The 14962-nt window shown below is 54.0% G+C and overlaps 1 protein-coding gene and 1 long non-coding RNA gene across 2 annotated transcripts; one reads left to right on the top strand and one right to left on the bottom strand.

The window, feature by feature from the left end:
- Window positions 1-3147: 3147 nt before the first annotated feature.
- Window positions 3148-4080, bottom strand: LOC147727033 (uncharacterized). The gene is made up of 3 exons (XR_015309451.1): window positions 4018-4080; window positions 3545-3929; window positions 3148-3269 (listed from the first exon to the last, which is right to left on the bottom strand). It is a non-coding gene; the product is annotated as an uncharacterized LOC147727033 (long non-coding RNA).
- Window positions 4081-8709: 4629 nt separating this feature from the next.
- On the top strand, window positions 8710-12220 carry LOC147727032 (uncharacterized). The gene is made up of 2 exons (XM_086963034.1): window positions 8710-9720; window positions 10472-12220. Exons 1-2 carry the CDS (start codon window positions 9411-9413, stop codon window positions 12154-12156), a joined length of 1995 nt encoding a protein of 664 aa, XP_086819160.1. The 5' UTR covers window positions 8710-9410; the 3' UTR covers window positions 12157-12220.
- The last annotated feature ends 2742 nt before the right edge of the window (window positions 12221-14962 follow it).

The following is a 14962-nucleotide window of genomic DNA, read 5'->3' as shown; positions in this document are numbered from 1 at the left end:
AGCCCAGCAGCATGGAGACCTGCCCCACCCAGGAGAAAGTGTCAGCCATTGCACTGTTTAACAAACAAACTAACAGGTTGGTAGCCATCTGCACTTGGAGGGTGTTTGTGGGAGGGAGGGAGGGAGGCCTGTCTCACTACTCCCAGCATGCCCCTTGTCCCACAGCCCAGCAGCATGGAGGCCTGCCCCACCCAGGAGAAAGTGTCAGCCATTGCACTGTTTAACAAACAAACTAACAGGTTGGTAGCCATCTGCACTTGGAGGGTGTTTGTGGGAGGGAGGGAGGGAGGCCTGTCTCACTACTCCCAGCATGCCCCTTGTCCCACAGCCCAGCAGCATGGAGGCCTGCCCCACCCAGGAGAAAGTGTCAGCCATTGCACTGTTTAACAAACAAACTAACAGGTTGGTAGCCATCTGCACTTGGAGGGTGTTTGTGGGAGGGAGGGAGGGAGGCCTGTCTCACTACTCCCAGCATGCCCCTTGTCCCACAGCCCAGCAGCATGGAGGCCTGCCCCACCCAGGAGAAAGTGTCAGCCATTGCACTGTGTAACAAACAAACTTACAGGTAGGTAGCCATCTGCACTTGGAGGGTGTTTGTGGGGGTGAGGCCTGTACCACTACTCCCAGCATGCCCCCTGTCCCACAGCCCAGCAGCATGGAGGCCTGCCCCACCCAGGAGAAAGTGTCAGCCATTGCACTGTTTAACAAACAAACTAACAGGTTGGTAGCCATCTGCACTTGGAGGGTGTTTGTGGGAGGGAGGGAGGGAGGCCTGTCTCACTACTCCCAGCATGCCCCTTGTCCCACAGCCCAGCAGCATGGAGGCCTGCCCCACCCAGGAGAAAGTGTCAGCCATTGCACTGTTTAACAAACAAACTAACAGGTTGGTAGCCATCTGCACTTGGAGGGTGTTTGTGGGAGGGAGGGAGGGAGGCCTGTCTCACTACTCCCAGCATGCCCCTTGTCCCACAGCCCAGCAGCATGGAGGCCTGCCCCACCCAGGAGAAAGTGTCAGCCATTGCACTGTTTAACAAACAAACTAACAGGTTGGTAGCCATCTGCACTTGGAGGGTGTTTGTGGGAGGGAGGGAGGGAGGGAGGCCTGTCTCACTACTCCCAGCATGCCCCTTGTCCCACAGCCCAGCAGCATGGAGGCCTGCCCCACCCAGGAGAAAGTGTCAGCCATTGCACTGTGTAACAAACAAACTTACAGGTAGGTAGCCATCTGCACTTGGAGGGTGTTTGTGGGTGCGAGGGAGGGAGGGAGGGAGGCCTGTCTCACTACTCCCAGCATGCCCCTTGTCCCACAGCACAGCAGCATGGAGGCCTGCCCCACCCAGGAGAAAGTGTCAGCCATTGCACTGTGTAACAAACAAACTTACAGGTAGGTAGCCATCTGCACTTGGAGGGTGTTTGTGGGGGTGAGGCCTGTACCACTACTCCCAGCATGCCCCCTGTCCCACAGCCCAGCAGCATGGAGGCCTGCCCCACCCAGGAGAAAGTGTCAGCCATTGCACTGTTTAACAAACAAACTAACAGGTTGGTAGCCATCTGCACTTGGAGGGTGTTTGTGGGAGGGAGGGAGGGAGGCCTGTCTCACTACTCCCAGCATGCCCCTTGTCCCACAGCCCAGCAGCATGGAGGCCTGCCCCACCCAGGAGAAAGTGTCAGCCATTGCACTGTGTAACAAACAAACTTACAGGTAGGTAGCCATCTGCACTTGGAGGGTGTTTGTGGGTGCGAGGGAGGGAGGGAGGGAGGCCTGTCTCACTACTCCCAGCATGCCCCTTGTCCCACAGCACAGCAGCATGGAGGCCTGCCCCACCCAGGAGAAAGTGTCAGCCATTATACCCTGCACGCTCACCTTACAGGTATGTAACTACCGTTTATCTTCATGAAGTGTGTGTGTATTAATCGATTTACTATTGTACAAAATGCATAGACAATCAACCTTTAGGACACCATGATCTAACTATCCACTATGTAATGTAACACGATGTTGCCATGATTTGTACAACTGATGACAGCACAATGCACTAGTGTACAGACAGCTGATGATACACAGATGACACAAACACTGACCACTCCCCATCTACTCCACAGGTGATGAAGAACTCACTGCTGGGGACAACACCAACGACCCGCAGAGCCAGTCTACACCTCCGGCACATGGACTCACAGATGCAGACTCCCAGGACAGTATGGACGATGAGCTCCAGCCCGGCACATCCGGTGTTCCACACACCCAGAGGTCCCAGGCCCCCATCCTCCCCACCACCACCTCTGCTGCAACGACAACGCAGCAGACCCCTGCTGTCACAGCCTCTGCCTCCACCGCAACCACCACCGCAGCCACTGCCACCAACACCACCACGACCACCAGTACCACCTCCCGCACCCTCCCTGTCCCTAGGGATGACCAGCCCACACAAACAACTGTGGAGGGCAGGGAGCCAGTGCGTGGCGCACCAGTGGCGAGGGAAGAGGTTCGTGGCAGCAGAGCAGGTGGGAGGGCCAGGGCCAACACCAGACCTCAGGAGGAGTGGACACCATCCCTGGACCACTTCACCAGAGTTGTGGATGCCTATCAAGAGGTCCAGGGACAAAGTGGCCGGTCGGAGGAATTTTTCAGGGAGCTCATCCTGCTGATGAGGTCCATCAATAACCACATGGGACAGATGGTGGACCTCATGGGCCAGCAAGTGGCGTTGCAGAGGGACAGGCCTGTGTCCCAACCATCACCGACATCCCCTCCTGTTGTGCAGCAGGATGCCAGTCCACCATCCTCCCCTGCGCCAACAGAGAGGGGCGAGTCCTCTGACGCCGCTGGCCATTCAGCAGGCCCCCCACCGCCAAAAAGATCTAGGGGGCGTCCAAAGAAGAGCCTGGGAGTCTCTGGAAGCCAAGCACCTGCCACACGCCAGTCACGGAGCCAGCCTTGAAGACAACCCTCTCCCCAACTGCATTGACTCTTTTGGACTATCTTTCCCCACATTGCCTTGGCAATGGCACCTGTCTGTTGGACTGGGTCACCACATTCATGTGGTGTCTACTCTTGCATCTCAGCGACCATGACTGTCAACTCACTGCTCATTCCCCACCTTCCTGTAAATATTCACGCACAATTCACATGTCCACCCCGTAAATAAAATACCTTACAATCCAGATTTTGTGTAGTGAATTCTTTAGTGCATAATTTACAATGATGATTATGTCCATGATATGTAAACATGATGTACAGTATGCAGGGCAGGAACACGCTGGAGAACCTAGGGAGACACAACAGAACTACAGTCACTGGTCTCATCGTGGCAACACACACAGATCACTGATCCACAAATATCCTAATTATCACAGGTACCCTACACAGTGTCTATCTGAAATGCTGTAATGCCGTCCATAATACATCTCCGGACGTAACGTCCATTCCAACAATCCCATACATAGGTGACAGAACATGTGGCTATTGGGAACATCTGCGCATAACCATTCATAAGATAAGCTAAGACACTAGACTATGTAGACGTTGTAACTCGTCACACACCTTCAAGTGAAGTAGCGTTGGATTAGCTGCTGCCGTTGGTCAACTCCTTCCTCCTCTCCACTCTCCTCATCACTGGATTCAGGTCCCTGAGCAGGTTGTGGCCTTGGTTCCTCACCGTCATCCAGGAGCAGGGGGACCCCCTTGTGGATGGCCAGGTTGTGTAGCATACAGCATGCCACAACGATCTTGCACACCTTCCCAGGCGAGTATGCAAGTGCGCCTCCAGTCCTGTCAAGGCACCGGAACCTTGCCTTCAGCAGCCCAAAAGTACGTTCAATTACCCGTCGTGTCCTGCCATGGGCCTCATTGTAGCGGATCTCTGCAGGTGTCTGGGGATTACGGAGTGGGCTCAACAGCCATGGCCTACTGGGATAAGCCGAGTCCCCTGTGGAAAAAAAAATACACATTGCAATGTTGTACGGCCACAGTAAAGGCAGTGACACACAGCACGCGATAGCAGTTGTGTAACTCACCCACAATCCAGGCACGTTCGGGATGCAGATTCTCCATCACCCGTGGCACCATGCTGTTCCTCATGATTAAAGAGTCATGTGCGGAACCGGGATACTTAGCACACACATGTGAAATTGTCATGTCTGCAAGGCACACCACCTGCACATTCATGGAGTGGTAGTGTTTCCGGTTTCGAAAAATGTGCTCCGTCGCCTGCGGTGCCACCAGAGCCACATGGGTGCAATCTATCGCACCGACTACATGTGGGATGTGCCCAAGTGGATAGAAGTCCCCCTTAACGGCAGCCAATTCATGTCCCCGGGGGAAATGGATGTAGCGATTCCGATAGATCATCATGGCCTCGAGTACATCCCTCAGCACCATGCTGAACATGGGCTGCGACATTCCCCCAGCGTTAGCCACGGTCTCCTGGAAGGAACCAGTTGCAAAGAAGTGTAGTGCTGCCATTACCTTGTGGGCGGGTGTGAATGCCGTAGGATAGTGACGGCGAGGCTGCAGGTGGGGCTCCAATAGATCACACAAGATCTTCAATGTCGGTCTGTCCAACCGGAATTTCCTGATGATTGCCTCATTCTCCATGTCCTCAAGCACAATCACCTGACGTCGGAGATCTGGCCTCCTCCTAGTTCAGGATTAAAAACAATAGGTCAATGACAAGCATCATGAGATGGCCATAGCACAAAACATCATTGATGTAATGGGTAAAAAACAATGGCCAGAAAGCTGCATGGCACATCTGGTTACATGGCTGCCCAATAGCTACACATAGAGGGCAGGCCTCTCCAGTGACAATACCCAAGTGACAATAATGTGGATACAATGATTAAACGAGTGACATGCGCAGACATGGAGCTACAAGAGCCACAAATCTAATGTGACTTAACATGTCTGTCATACCCATCTGCCGTACCTGCCAGACCTCAATGCATCATGTACATTGTGGAAGCATTCATCAACACAATGATCACAATAGCAGGGACACTTCTGGTTGTGTGCATGATCAGTTCTGAATGCACAAGTAGGGTGACCAACTGGCATTGGTCCAAATTCAGGACGGTGAGTGTAAAAATTCAGGACAAAGGGTCAAAATTCAGGACACAAATTCAGGATAGGAGGTCAAAATTCAGGACTAAACTTCAGGACAATAGGTACGTTTTACAGACACATCAGAGGTCGCGCAATAGTATATAAGTAAGCCCAGCCATTTCCAAACATATTCAACCATTTGCAAACCTACCCATCATGTATCCTTCCATCTATCATTTCACTCATCCATCCCCTCATCCATCCTTTCACTCATCCTCCATTATCCATCCATCCACCCTTTCACCCTATCCATCTGTACACTTATCCATCCACTCTTCATCCCATCCATCCATTCACTCACCTATTCAGACATTTACCCTTTCACCAATCCAGCCATCCTTTCACTTACTAATCCTTCCACCCATCCACTCTTTTAGTCATCCATCCATCCTCCCTTTCTCTCTCCATCGACCCTTTCACTTAGCCTTCCATCCATCCATCCAACTACCCATCCATCCATCCATCTACTCATCCACTCATGAATCCATCCATTGCCCCTATCACTCATTCATCTATCATTTCACTCCTTCACACATCTATTCATCCTTTTGTCCATCTACCCTCCCTTTCACTCACTCATCCATCCTTACACCCACCCTTTCACTCATATGTCCATTCATTCACCCTTGCACTTATCAATACATCAATACATCCATCATTTCACTCATCCACCTACCCCCCATCATCCACCCACCCACTCATCCATCCATCCTTTCACCCACCCCCTCATCATCCATCCATCCACCCTTCCCCTCATCATCCATCCGTTCACCCACCCCCTCATCATCCATCCATCCATCCATCCTTCCCCTCATCATCCATCCTTTCCCGTCATCCATCCATCCTTCCCCTCATCCATCCTTCCTTTCACCCATCCTTCCCCTCACCCATCCATCCATCCCATCCATTTATCCTGCCCCTCATCCATCCTTCCCCTCCATCCATCATCCTTCCCCTCATCCATCTTTCCCCTCATCAATCATCCAGCTACCCTTCCACCCATACATCCAGCTATTTACATTTTCTCTCCATCCTTCCCCTCACTCATCAATCCATCTATCCTCTCTCATTATCCATTTAGTCAATCTTTCATTCATCCATTCACCCTTTCACTAATTCATCCAGCCATTCACACATCCCTTCACTTACTTACTCGCCCACCTTTCCATATTAATTTTGAGCTGAGCCCTTTTGAGAAGAGGCCCATCAAGAACTTCACCCTCGCTGCAGGGGCCGTTCCAGGACTGGTACAGAAGCCACCCAGGGCAGAGACAGGATCCACCACAGGGGGGGACAAGAGCCATCACAGGAGGGGGTGGACTGGAGCCACAACATGGGGGACAGGAGCAGGAGTCATCACAGGAGAGGGAACGTGATCCACCAGGGTGGGCACAGGGGTGGCCATGCAGTATTCTAGTATCATCTTGGGCTTCTCGCCCCCTCCTGCACAAGCTCCAAAATGCCATCCCCCACTGTGATATACAGTACTCACAGGAGATACTCTAAGAGAACTGATTGTCCTCCATACTTTGTTAATCAGTGTGGGTGCGATTGTGCCATTTCTTTATTGTATTACGTTATGCATGTTTGAAGAACCGAGGTTTGCTTACAAATTAGTGGCAGTAAGTAAGCTCGGTGAAGAGAAGCAGGTGCTGCCTCGGTGTAATCAGGGGTGTAATCTGGCCGAGTCTCGGATGTTTGGGGCCCTGGGTAGAAATGGAATGTGCGAGCCCCCCTCTAAATAGCAGATACAAGACGCATTCAGGGCTGTTTGCATGTGAATGGATGCCCCCTGCTCCTGAACCTGCGCCCCTCCCTCTGTCACCTTCAAGCACCTCTTAACAGCTCATCAAGGGCTGGAGGTGTGAGGGTTGCCATCCCGCTGTGCCTCTACAGTGCTGCTGGGGGTCTGAGCTTTCATGCAGCATCGGAGTCAAGAAGGGAGGTGGGGGAAAGCTGTGCCCGGTTAAAATTACGGACAAATGGCGTCCGTTAAAGAATCCTTCACGGACAACGGACAGACAGCCAAAATTACGGACTGTCCGTGAAATTTACGGACGGTTGGTCACCCTATGCACAAGTCAGGTACGATACAATGCAGTGCCACCAGCCTGGTCAAGGTCTGCACTGACCAACAACACATTAAACCTCACTGCATCTATGTAGAGCACCTGACGTCTGTCAATTATCAGCACCCATCAAAAGCCTTACTAAAATGGCACAAACACATGCTAAAGTGGCTCAGACTGAACGTGCGTCCTCCTGTGGATGCAATGGCTCTGTGGCATCGTGTGTACAATGATGTGCCCTACACCATGTAGCTGCATGGCACTTATACATTGTCCATGATTGACATACAGAGCAATGTGCACGAAAATGCCAGAACCTAGCGCCAGTCCCTGGCGGTGTGACCCCAGCACCACCATCTACCCAGCCAAGGTAGCCATTGGCACATGGACTGGTGTCCATGCCGCTGGCTAGGCTCCGCCGCATCAATCGCGGTTCCTACCGCCGGTCCCCGGCGGAGCGTCACCGCCATGGTGCATTGCATACAGCCAATGGCATGGGTGTTCAATGTGGCATGATGCAGATTTGAATAATGCGGAAGCGGCGCGCCGCCGCCGCGGAGCCGGTCATTGGATGCTTTTGAATGATGCACCATCGCGGTAGCGCACCCCGGACACCCGCGGTGCGTCACCGCCATGGTGCATTGCATACAGCCAATGGCATGGGTGTTCAATGTGGCATGATGCAGATTTGAATAATGCGGAAGCGGCTCGCCGCCGCCGCGGAGCCGGTCATTGGATGCTTTTGAATGATGCACCATCGCGGTAGCGCACCCCGGACACCCGCGGTGCGTCACCGCCATGGTGCATTGCCTACAGCCAATGGCATGGGTGTTCAATGTGGCATGATGCAGATTTGAATAATGCGGAAGCGGCTCGCCGCCGCCGCGGAGCCGGTCATTGGATGCTTTTGAATGATGCACCATCGCGGTAGCGCACCCCGGACACCCGCGGTGCGTCACCGCCATGGTGCATTGCCTACAGCCAATGGCATGGGTGTTCAATGTGGCATGATGCAGATTTGAATAATGCGGAAGCGGCGCGCCGCCGCCGCGGAGCCGGTCATTGGATGCTTATGAATAAGGCTGACCCAGACAACCAATTGTAGCACCTTATCAGCTTCCTAACGACCCCATGGGCCTATAAATCTGTGGGAGTGAGCCACACATTCCCACTGCTCACAGAGCCTGCTGCCTGGGACCCTCTCCTGCTGCTGCCTGAGACCCTCTCCTGCTGCTGCCTGGGACCCTCTCCTGCTGCTGCCTGAGACCCTCTCCTGCTGCTGCCTGGGACCCTCTCCTGCTGCTGCCTGGGACCCTCTCCTGCTGCTGCCTGGGACCCTCTCCTGCTGCTGCCTGGGACCCTCTCCTGCTGCTGCCTGGGACCCTCTCCTGCTGCTGCCTGGGACCCTCTCCTGCTGCTCACAGAGCCTGCTGCCTGGGACACCTCACAACTCACTTCCGCCACAGGTCTGCCATATCCACAGGGATGTCAAGAACAGATAAGATCCGTGCCAGTCCATTCACGAGTGAGGAGCTGGATGTCCTTGTGAACGAGGTGCTGGCACAGTACCCACGGCTGTTTGGTGGCCCCAATGTCGTGGTAAGTCACCATGTAGGGAGCTGTAGGGCAGGGTGGTGTCAGACGTGTATTCATGATGCAGCTGTATGTTATTTTGGATGTGTGGTGCTGACAAACACTGACAGACAAGATGTTTGCAGGTGGTGGGAGTGTGTGTTTTGCATTATGACTCTGTCCTAGGCCAATACTTGTATGTGTGAGTGGGATGTGCTACTTTTTGGGGCAGACATGACCAACGGTTGTTTGCCTTGTAGCTGGTTGGACAGTGTCCGCTTGTGATGTAATTTCAGGGTGCCCCTGTAGTCATAGTCAGTGTGCCCCACAGAGTAGGTTCAGTGGCTGCCCTTCCAAAGTTTGTCCATCAGCCAACTTACATGCTACAGTTGCTGCACACTGATTAGTGGATATGCCACATCAATGCCCTGTACAATTTATGATTTATACAGTGCTGTCGATGCATTTGTGTTGAATCATCATTCTTCAGTGTGATAATCATGGAGACTACGAAGCTCAATGTGTGCATGCATTCACTAATGTTTATGCCATGCAGAGTGGCCTTGTGAGGGTACCCCCAGTTCTGGAGGGAGGGGGGTCACTGTGCGTCCTGATTCAGTGTCTGGCTGCTGTACTGATAGATGCTGACATATGACAATGTGTAAATGTTCATTAGTCCTTCTTTACTCTCATACCTGCAGCTCAAAGTACACCAACGTAAGGCTGTCTGGAGGGCCATAGCAGCAAAGGTGCGAGCCCTGGGGGTATCAAACAGACGACACACACACTGTCACAAGAGGTGGGACGACATCAGCCGGCTGGCTGAGCAAGTGGCAGAGATGAAGTTGGGGATGGTACCACGCACAGGGCGTGTGGCACGCCGCACCATGACTCCGCTGATGGCACGCATACTGGCAGTGACCTATCCAGACCTGGATGCACGTCTGAAGGGGCTTCAGCAGCAAGACAGCGATGGTGAGTATCCGGGGAGGGAGAGTTTGTCTGGGAGTGGATGCATGTGTAGAGTGCCTGTGTCTGCGGTGACACATGTGATGTGCGTGTGCTGCCATGCTGTGATATGTGATGTGAGTGGCAACTGTGATGTGTGTCTGTATGAGGCATTGGCCCACCATGGCCTTACTCTGCAGCTCCTGGCTGCAGTTTTCAGTCCTTGACATATATTTTGTTGTCCACATGGTCACTCTTCTTTGTGATGGTGGGTGTAGTCCCTATTATGCTGTACAGCTGTGTCCACTTAATGAGTGTTACACCATGTCAGTGTACTTTGCATGCACCTGCATGGTAGTGGCCCACACATCTGACAACAATGTGAACCCACATTGGCACATGGTGATTGTAATGGCCTATTTGACAATGTGGCATGTGTAGACAAAACAGGTGTGTGTATTCCCCTCTGGATCCCTTTAGGCTCTGGAAGTGGTGATGTTAGTTGTGGCTACATCATGTCCGTGGGGCAGGTCCATGTGGGCTAGGGGAACACCATCCATGGGCAGGGTGTAGTGCTGTGTGTCATCGACATTGGTCCACTCCTGCCTGTTTGTCCGCATGACAGGCTCAGTTGTGGTGTAACTGGTGTGTAGCAGCACAATGATTTGAGGGTGTGGTGGTTACCATGTAGCTCTAGGCCTCTCATGTGCTGCATTGCTCTGATATCGTGTGACCAGACTATGACACTTATACAACCATGTTTCTGTCACTAATGCAGATTCGGAAGACACCACGGCGGAACATGATCCTGAAAGTGGTGGGGAGACCAGCACGACAGCGGCAGCAGAGCAGGGTGAGACGGAGCAAAGTGACACTGACCACACCAGCGCTACTGAGGGTGACAGGAGTATGCATGAGGAATCTGTGGCTGAGACACAGAGTACCACTTCATCTGATGGCAGGGGGGATGAGTCCCTGTTAGCAGCCACAGGGGATGGGGACTCTGCTGCTGCATCTGACTACCAACGGCCACTGCCCACCCTCCCATCCACTTCCTCTGGGGCTGGCCGTATCCGTGTCACTAAGAGGGGACGTGTGACATTCACACATGGCACCGCAGCACCTGCACCTGTCCCCCCTGCTGCCCTCAGTGCAGAGTGCGTAGAGCTCCTGCGGCAACTTTGCGTGGGCCAGACCGCCCTGCTGAATGCCTTCAGTGCCCACGATTACAAAATAGGGCAGGTTCTGGCATTCATGGAGGGCATACACTCTGACGTGGGTGGCCTACATCGTACACTCCTGTCATTGTCAGGTACAGTGACGTCAGCCCTCCAACATGCCCCCTTTGCAGCTCAGGTGCCTGTGACGTCCACCCAGTCAGTGGCCACATCAGATGACAGTGAGCACTTGGGACATACATCAAGTAAACGTTACAACACTAGTAGCACAGCTCAGACCCAAAGCAAACAATCCCGTCCACAGACTCCATCCCCAAAGAAGGGCAGGGACCCCCCAATATGCACAGACCAGGTGGAGTCACAGAAGAGCAAGGCCAGAACAACATTGTGTCAGACATCAGGGTCACATGCTGCTGAGCCATCACCAGATATTGACTCTGCTATGCCCACAGAGGATGTGTGGGATGTCATGACTACACCTGGGGTGAACACAGGGACACACCCACCTACCACATCAACCCCAGAACAAAGTACATCGAGGCAGGTGGAGGGAAGCCCTGCTGTGACCAGCCCAGTCATTGTGGCAAAGAAGGGCAGTGTAGTGGCCATCCCTGGCAAGAAGGGACAGGAGGGCAGTGTAGTGGCCATCCCTGGCAAGAAGGGACAGGAGGGCAGTGTAGTGGCCATCCCTGGCAAGAAGGGACAGGAGGGCAGTGTAGTGGCCATCCCTGGCAAGAAGGGACAGGAGGGCAGTGTAGTGGCCATCCCTGGCAAGAAGGGACAGGAGGGCAGTGTAGTGGCCATCCCTGGCAAGAAGGGACAGGAGGGCAGTGTAGTGGCCATCCCTGGGGTAAGTGGGAAGGTGGTCACTGTGGGGGGTACACCTTCCAGAGAGGCTAAAGTGGTCCGGAGGCGTAGCCAGCACAAGCGTACTGCAGGATCAAGCACTTCTCCAGAGGGAGTGGCAGTGTCTGCCCCTGAAGTGGAACAGTTGGGGGGTGTGCAGGTGGTGTCAACGCCACTTCCCATCAACCCCATGACAGGGAAGCAAATTCATATTCCAAAGAAGTGGAAGGGCACCCCTCCAACCTCTCCCACCCACACTGTGTCAAGGGCGTGCATGACTCCACCTCCACGTGCCACGGTGCCACCTGGTCCGCACAGCCCTCCACCTTGCAGGCCCTCTGTTATAGCCACACCACATGTCCCTCTGTCACACCAGTCAAGTCGACCTGCAGTCCCTGACACACAGCCAGGTTCCACTCCACATGACAGCCAGGAGTGAGTTGTCAACACCCTCAGACGCCTGTGCCACACATAGGTGTGCTACAGTACACCATTGTTAGCGATGTGGGTGTGTTCCTGGGCCTGTTGCTCTGATGTGCTGTACCCTGCCAAGGACACTGGGCCTGTTGCTCTGATGTGCTCTCCCCTGCCAAGGACTCTGGGCCTGTTGCTCTGATGTGCTCTCCCCTGCCAAGGACTCTGGGCCTGTTGCTCTGATGTGCTGTACCCTGCCAAGGACTCTGGGCCTGTTGCTCTGATGTGCTCTCCCCTGCCAAGGACTCTGGGCCTGTTGCTCTGATGTGCTGTACCCTGCCCTGCCAAGGACACTGGGCCTGTTGCTCTGATGTGCTCTCCCCTGCCAAGGACTCTGGGCCTGTTGCTCTGATGTGCTCTCCCCTGCCAAGGACTCTGGGCCTGTTGCTCTGATGTGCTGTACCCTGCCAAGGACACTGGGCCTGTTGCTCTGATGTGCTCTCCCCTGCCAAGGACTCTGGGCCTGTTGCTCTGATGTGCTGTACCCTGCCCTGCCAAGGACACTGGGCCTGTTGCTCTGATGTGCTCTCCCCTGCCAAGGACTCTGGGCCTGTTGCTCTGATGTGCTCTCCCCTGCCAAGGACTCTGGGCCTGTTGCTCTGATGTGCTGTACCCTGCCAAGGACTCTGGGCCTGTTGCTCTGATGTGCTCTCCCCTGCCAAGGACTCTGGGCCTGTTGCTCTGATGTGCTGTACCCTGCCCTGCCAAGGACACTGGGCCTGTTGCTCTGATGTGCTCTCCCCTGCCAAGGACTCTGGGCCTGTTGCTCTGATGTGCTCTCCCCTGCCAAGGACTCTGGGCCTGTTGCTCTGATGTGCTGTACCCTGCCAAGGACACTGGGCCTGTTGCTCTGATGTGCTCTCCCCTGCCAAGGACTCTGGGCCTGTTGCTCTGATGTGCTGTACCCTGCCCTGCCAAGGACACTGGGCCTGTTGCTCTGATGTGCTCTCCCCTGCCAAGGACTCTGGGCCTGTTGCTCTGATGTGCTCTCGCCTGCCAAGGACTCTGGGCCTGTTGCTCTGATGTGCTGTACCCTGCCCTGCCAAGGACACTGGGCCTGTTGCTCTGCTGTGCTCTCCCCTGCCAAGGACTCTGGGCCTGTTGCTCTGATGTGCTGTACCCTGCCAAGGACTCTGGGCCTGTTGCTCTGATGTGCTCTCCCCTGCCAAGGACTCTGGGCCTGTTGCTCTGATGTGCTGTACCCTGCCCTGCCAAGGACACTGGGCCTGTTGCTCTGATGTGCTCTCCCCTGCCAAGGACTCTGGGCCTGTTGCTCTGATGTGCTCTCGCCTGCCAAGGACTCTGGGCCTGTTGCTCTGATGTGCTGTACCCTGCCCTGCCAAGGACACTGGGCCTGTTGCTCTGCTGTGCTCTCCCCTGCCAAGGACTCTGGGCCTGTTGCTCTGATGTGCTGTACCCTGCCAAGGACTCTGGGCCTGTTGCTCTGATGTGCTCTCCCCTGCCAAGGACTCTGGGCCTGTTGCTCTGATGTGCTGTACCCTGCCCTGCCAAGGACTTTGCACTTCCCGATTGTGATTCACCAGTGCATAGTCTATGGCATTTGCACATGATTTTGAGAGTTGCTGTTGTCTACTTATGTTGTGTAGCTACATCTGTGCAATATGTGAATAAATACAGTACATTATGGTGTGTTTTCTCTGTCTCCTTACTGATTAAAGTCATTTTCTTGTTTGACTGAGTTCCATGGTCTATTTTGTACATCACCATTGCAAGGTTGTATGTGGCCATATGATTTTTAGACAGGGGGACAGGTTCTTCAGTCCATTGTGGCCCTGCTGATGTTGTACTCTGTGATGGTTATTTGGCAGGCCATGCAGTTTTCGTGTGGGTGAATTGCTATTGCTGCATACACTGTTCACAGGTCACCTTGGGGGACACTGGCAGCACAGGGTGTGCAGCTGTGCTGTGGTGTAGTAGATGTTTATGATGTGATGAGGTGTGTGTTTCCCATTCTGTGTGCCCTGGCGTGTATGTGTATGGTCGTCTTGTGTTGGCCCTTGGTCCTGGTGGCATGGCTTACATGGCATGTGTGTGGCAGAGGTGTGCAGTGTGAAGGGTGTTAGTTTGTAGTGTATGTATGTGTGCCCCTGTATGGTGTGAGACACACATGTGTCAGGCAGGAGTTGTATGCCTGTTGTATGTTTTGTCTTGCCCTGTGTGGATGTTTGTATTCAATTGTGTGGGCTGTGGGGAGTGCACTGGTGTTGTGTGTCCGTTGTCAGGCAATCCTGCTGTGCCTTTGTCCCTGGTTGTGTGTCGCAGTGTGTGTGTATTGTGCTTGTTGTTACAGTGCTTGTTGATGTGCAAGGGGGTGCACGGGATTGGCACCTGGCCTGTGACTACTTCGGGTGGTGTGCAGTGTTGGTCGGGGTGGTGTGTCGCTGTGATGTTTGGAATGTGTCCATGCCTTGCTGTTGCCCTGCCTTCTGCATTGTGCGCATGTGTTGACCGCGGCGGTGACGTGTCCGTGACCGTGACGTTGCTGCAGGTTGGCCGACGTTGTGTGTTCCGGATGCCGTGGGGTGCCTTGTTCTGAGGTGGGTGATGTGTGGGTGCCCATGTGGATGTGTTGTGCCCCCCAGCAGGATGCCAGTGTTGTGCTTGGGACCTGTGTCGGCATGTGTGTTGTGTGGTGTATATGTGTAGTGACGTACCTGCGGCGGCGTCCGCGGCGGCCCATCTGGCGATAGTGTTGCAGCAGGTACATGACCGGATGCATGTGGAGGGCTGGGTCCATGGGGTTCATGTCG

The sequence above is a fragment of the Lissotriton vulgaris genome, chromosome 3_1 (genome assembly GCF_964263255.1).
Source record: "Lissotriton vulgaris chromosome 3_1, aLisVul1.2, whole genome shotgun sequence".
Classification (NCBI taxonomy): domain Eukaryota; kingdom Metazoa; phylum Chordata; class Amphibia; order Caudata; family Salamandridae; genus Lissotriton; species Lissotriton vulgaris.
The sequence above is the reverse complement of the archived record's forward strand: the minus strand, read 5'-3'. Positions and strand labels throughout refer to the sequence as shown.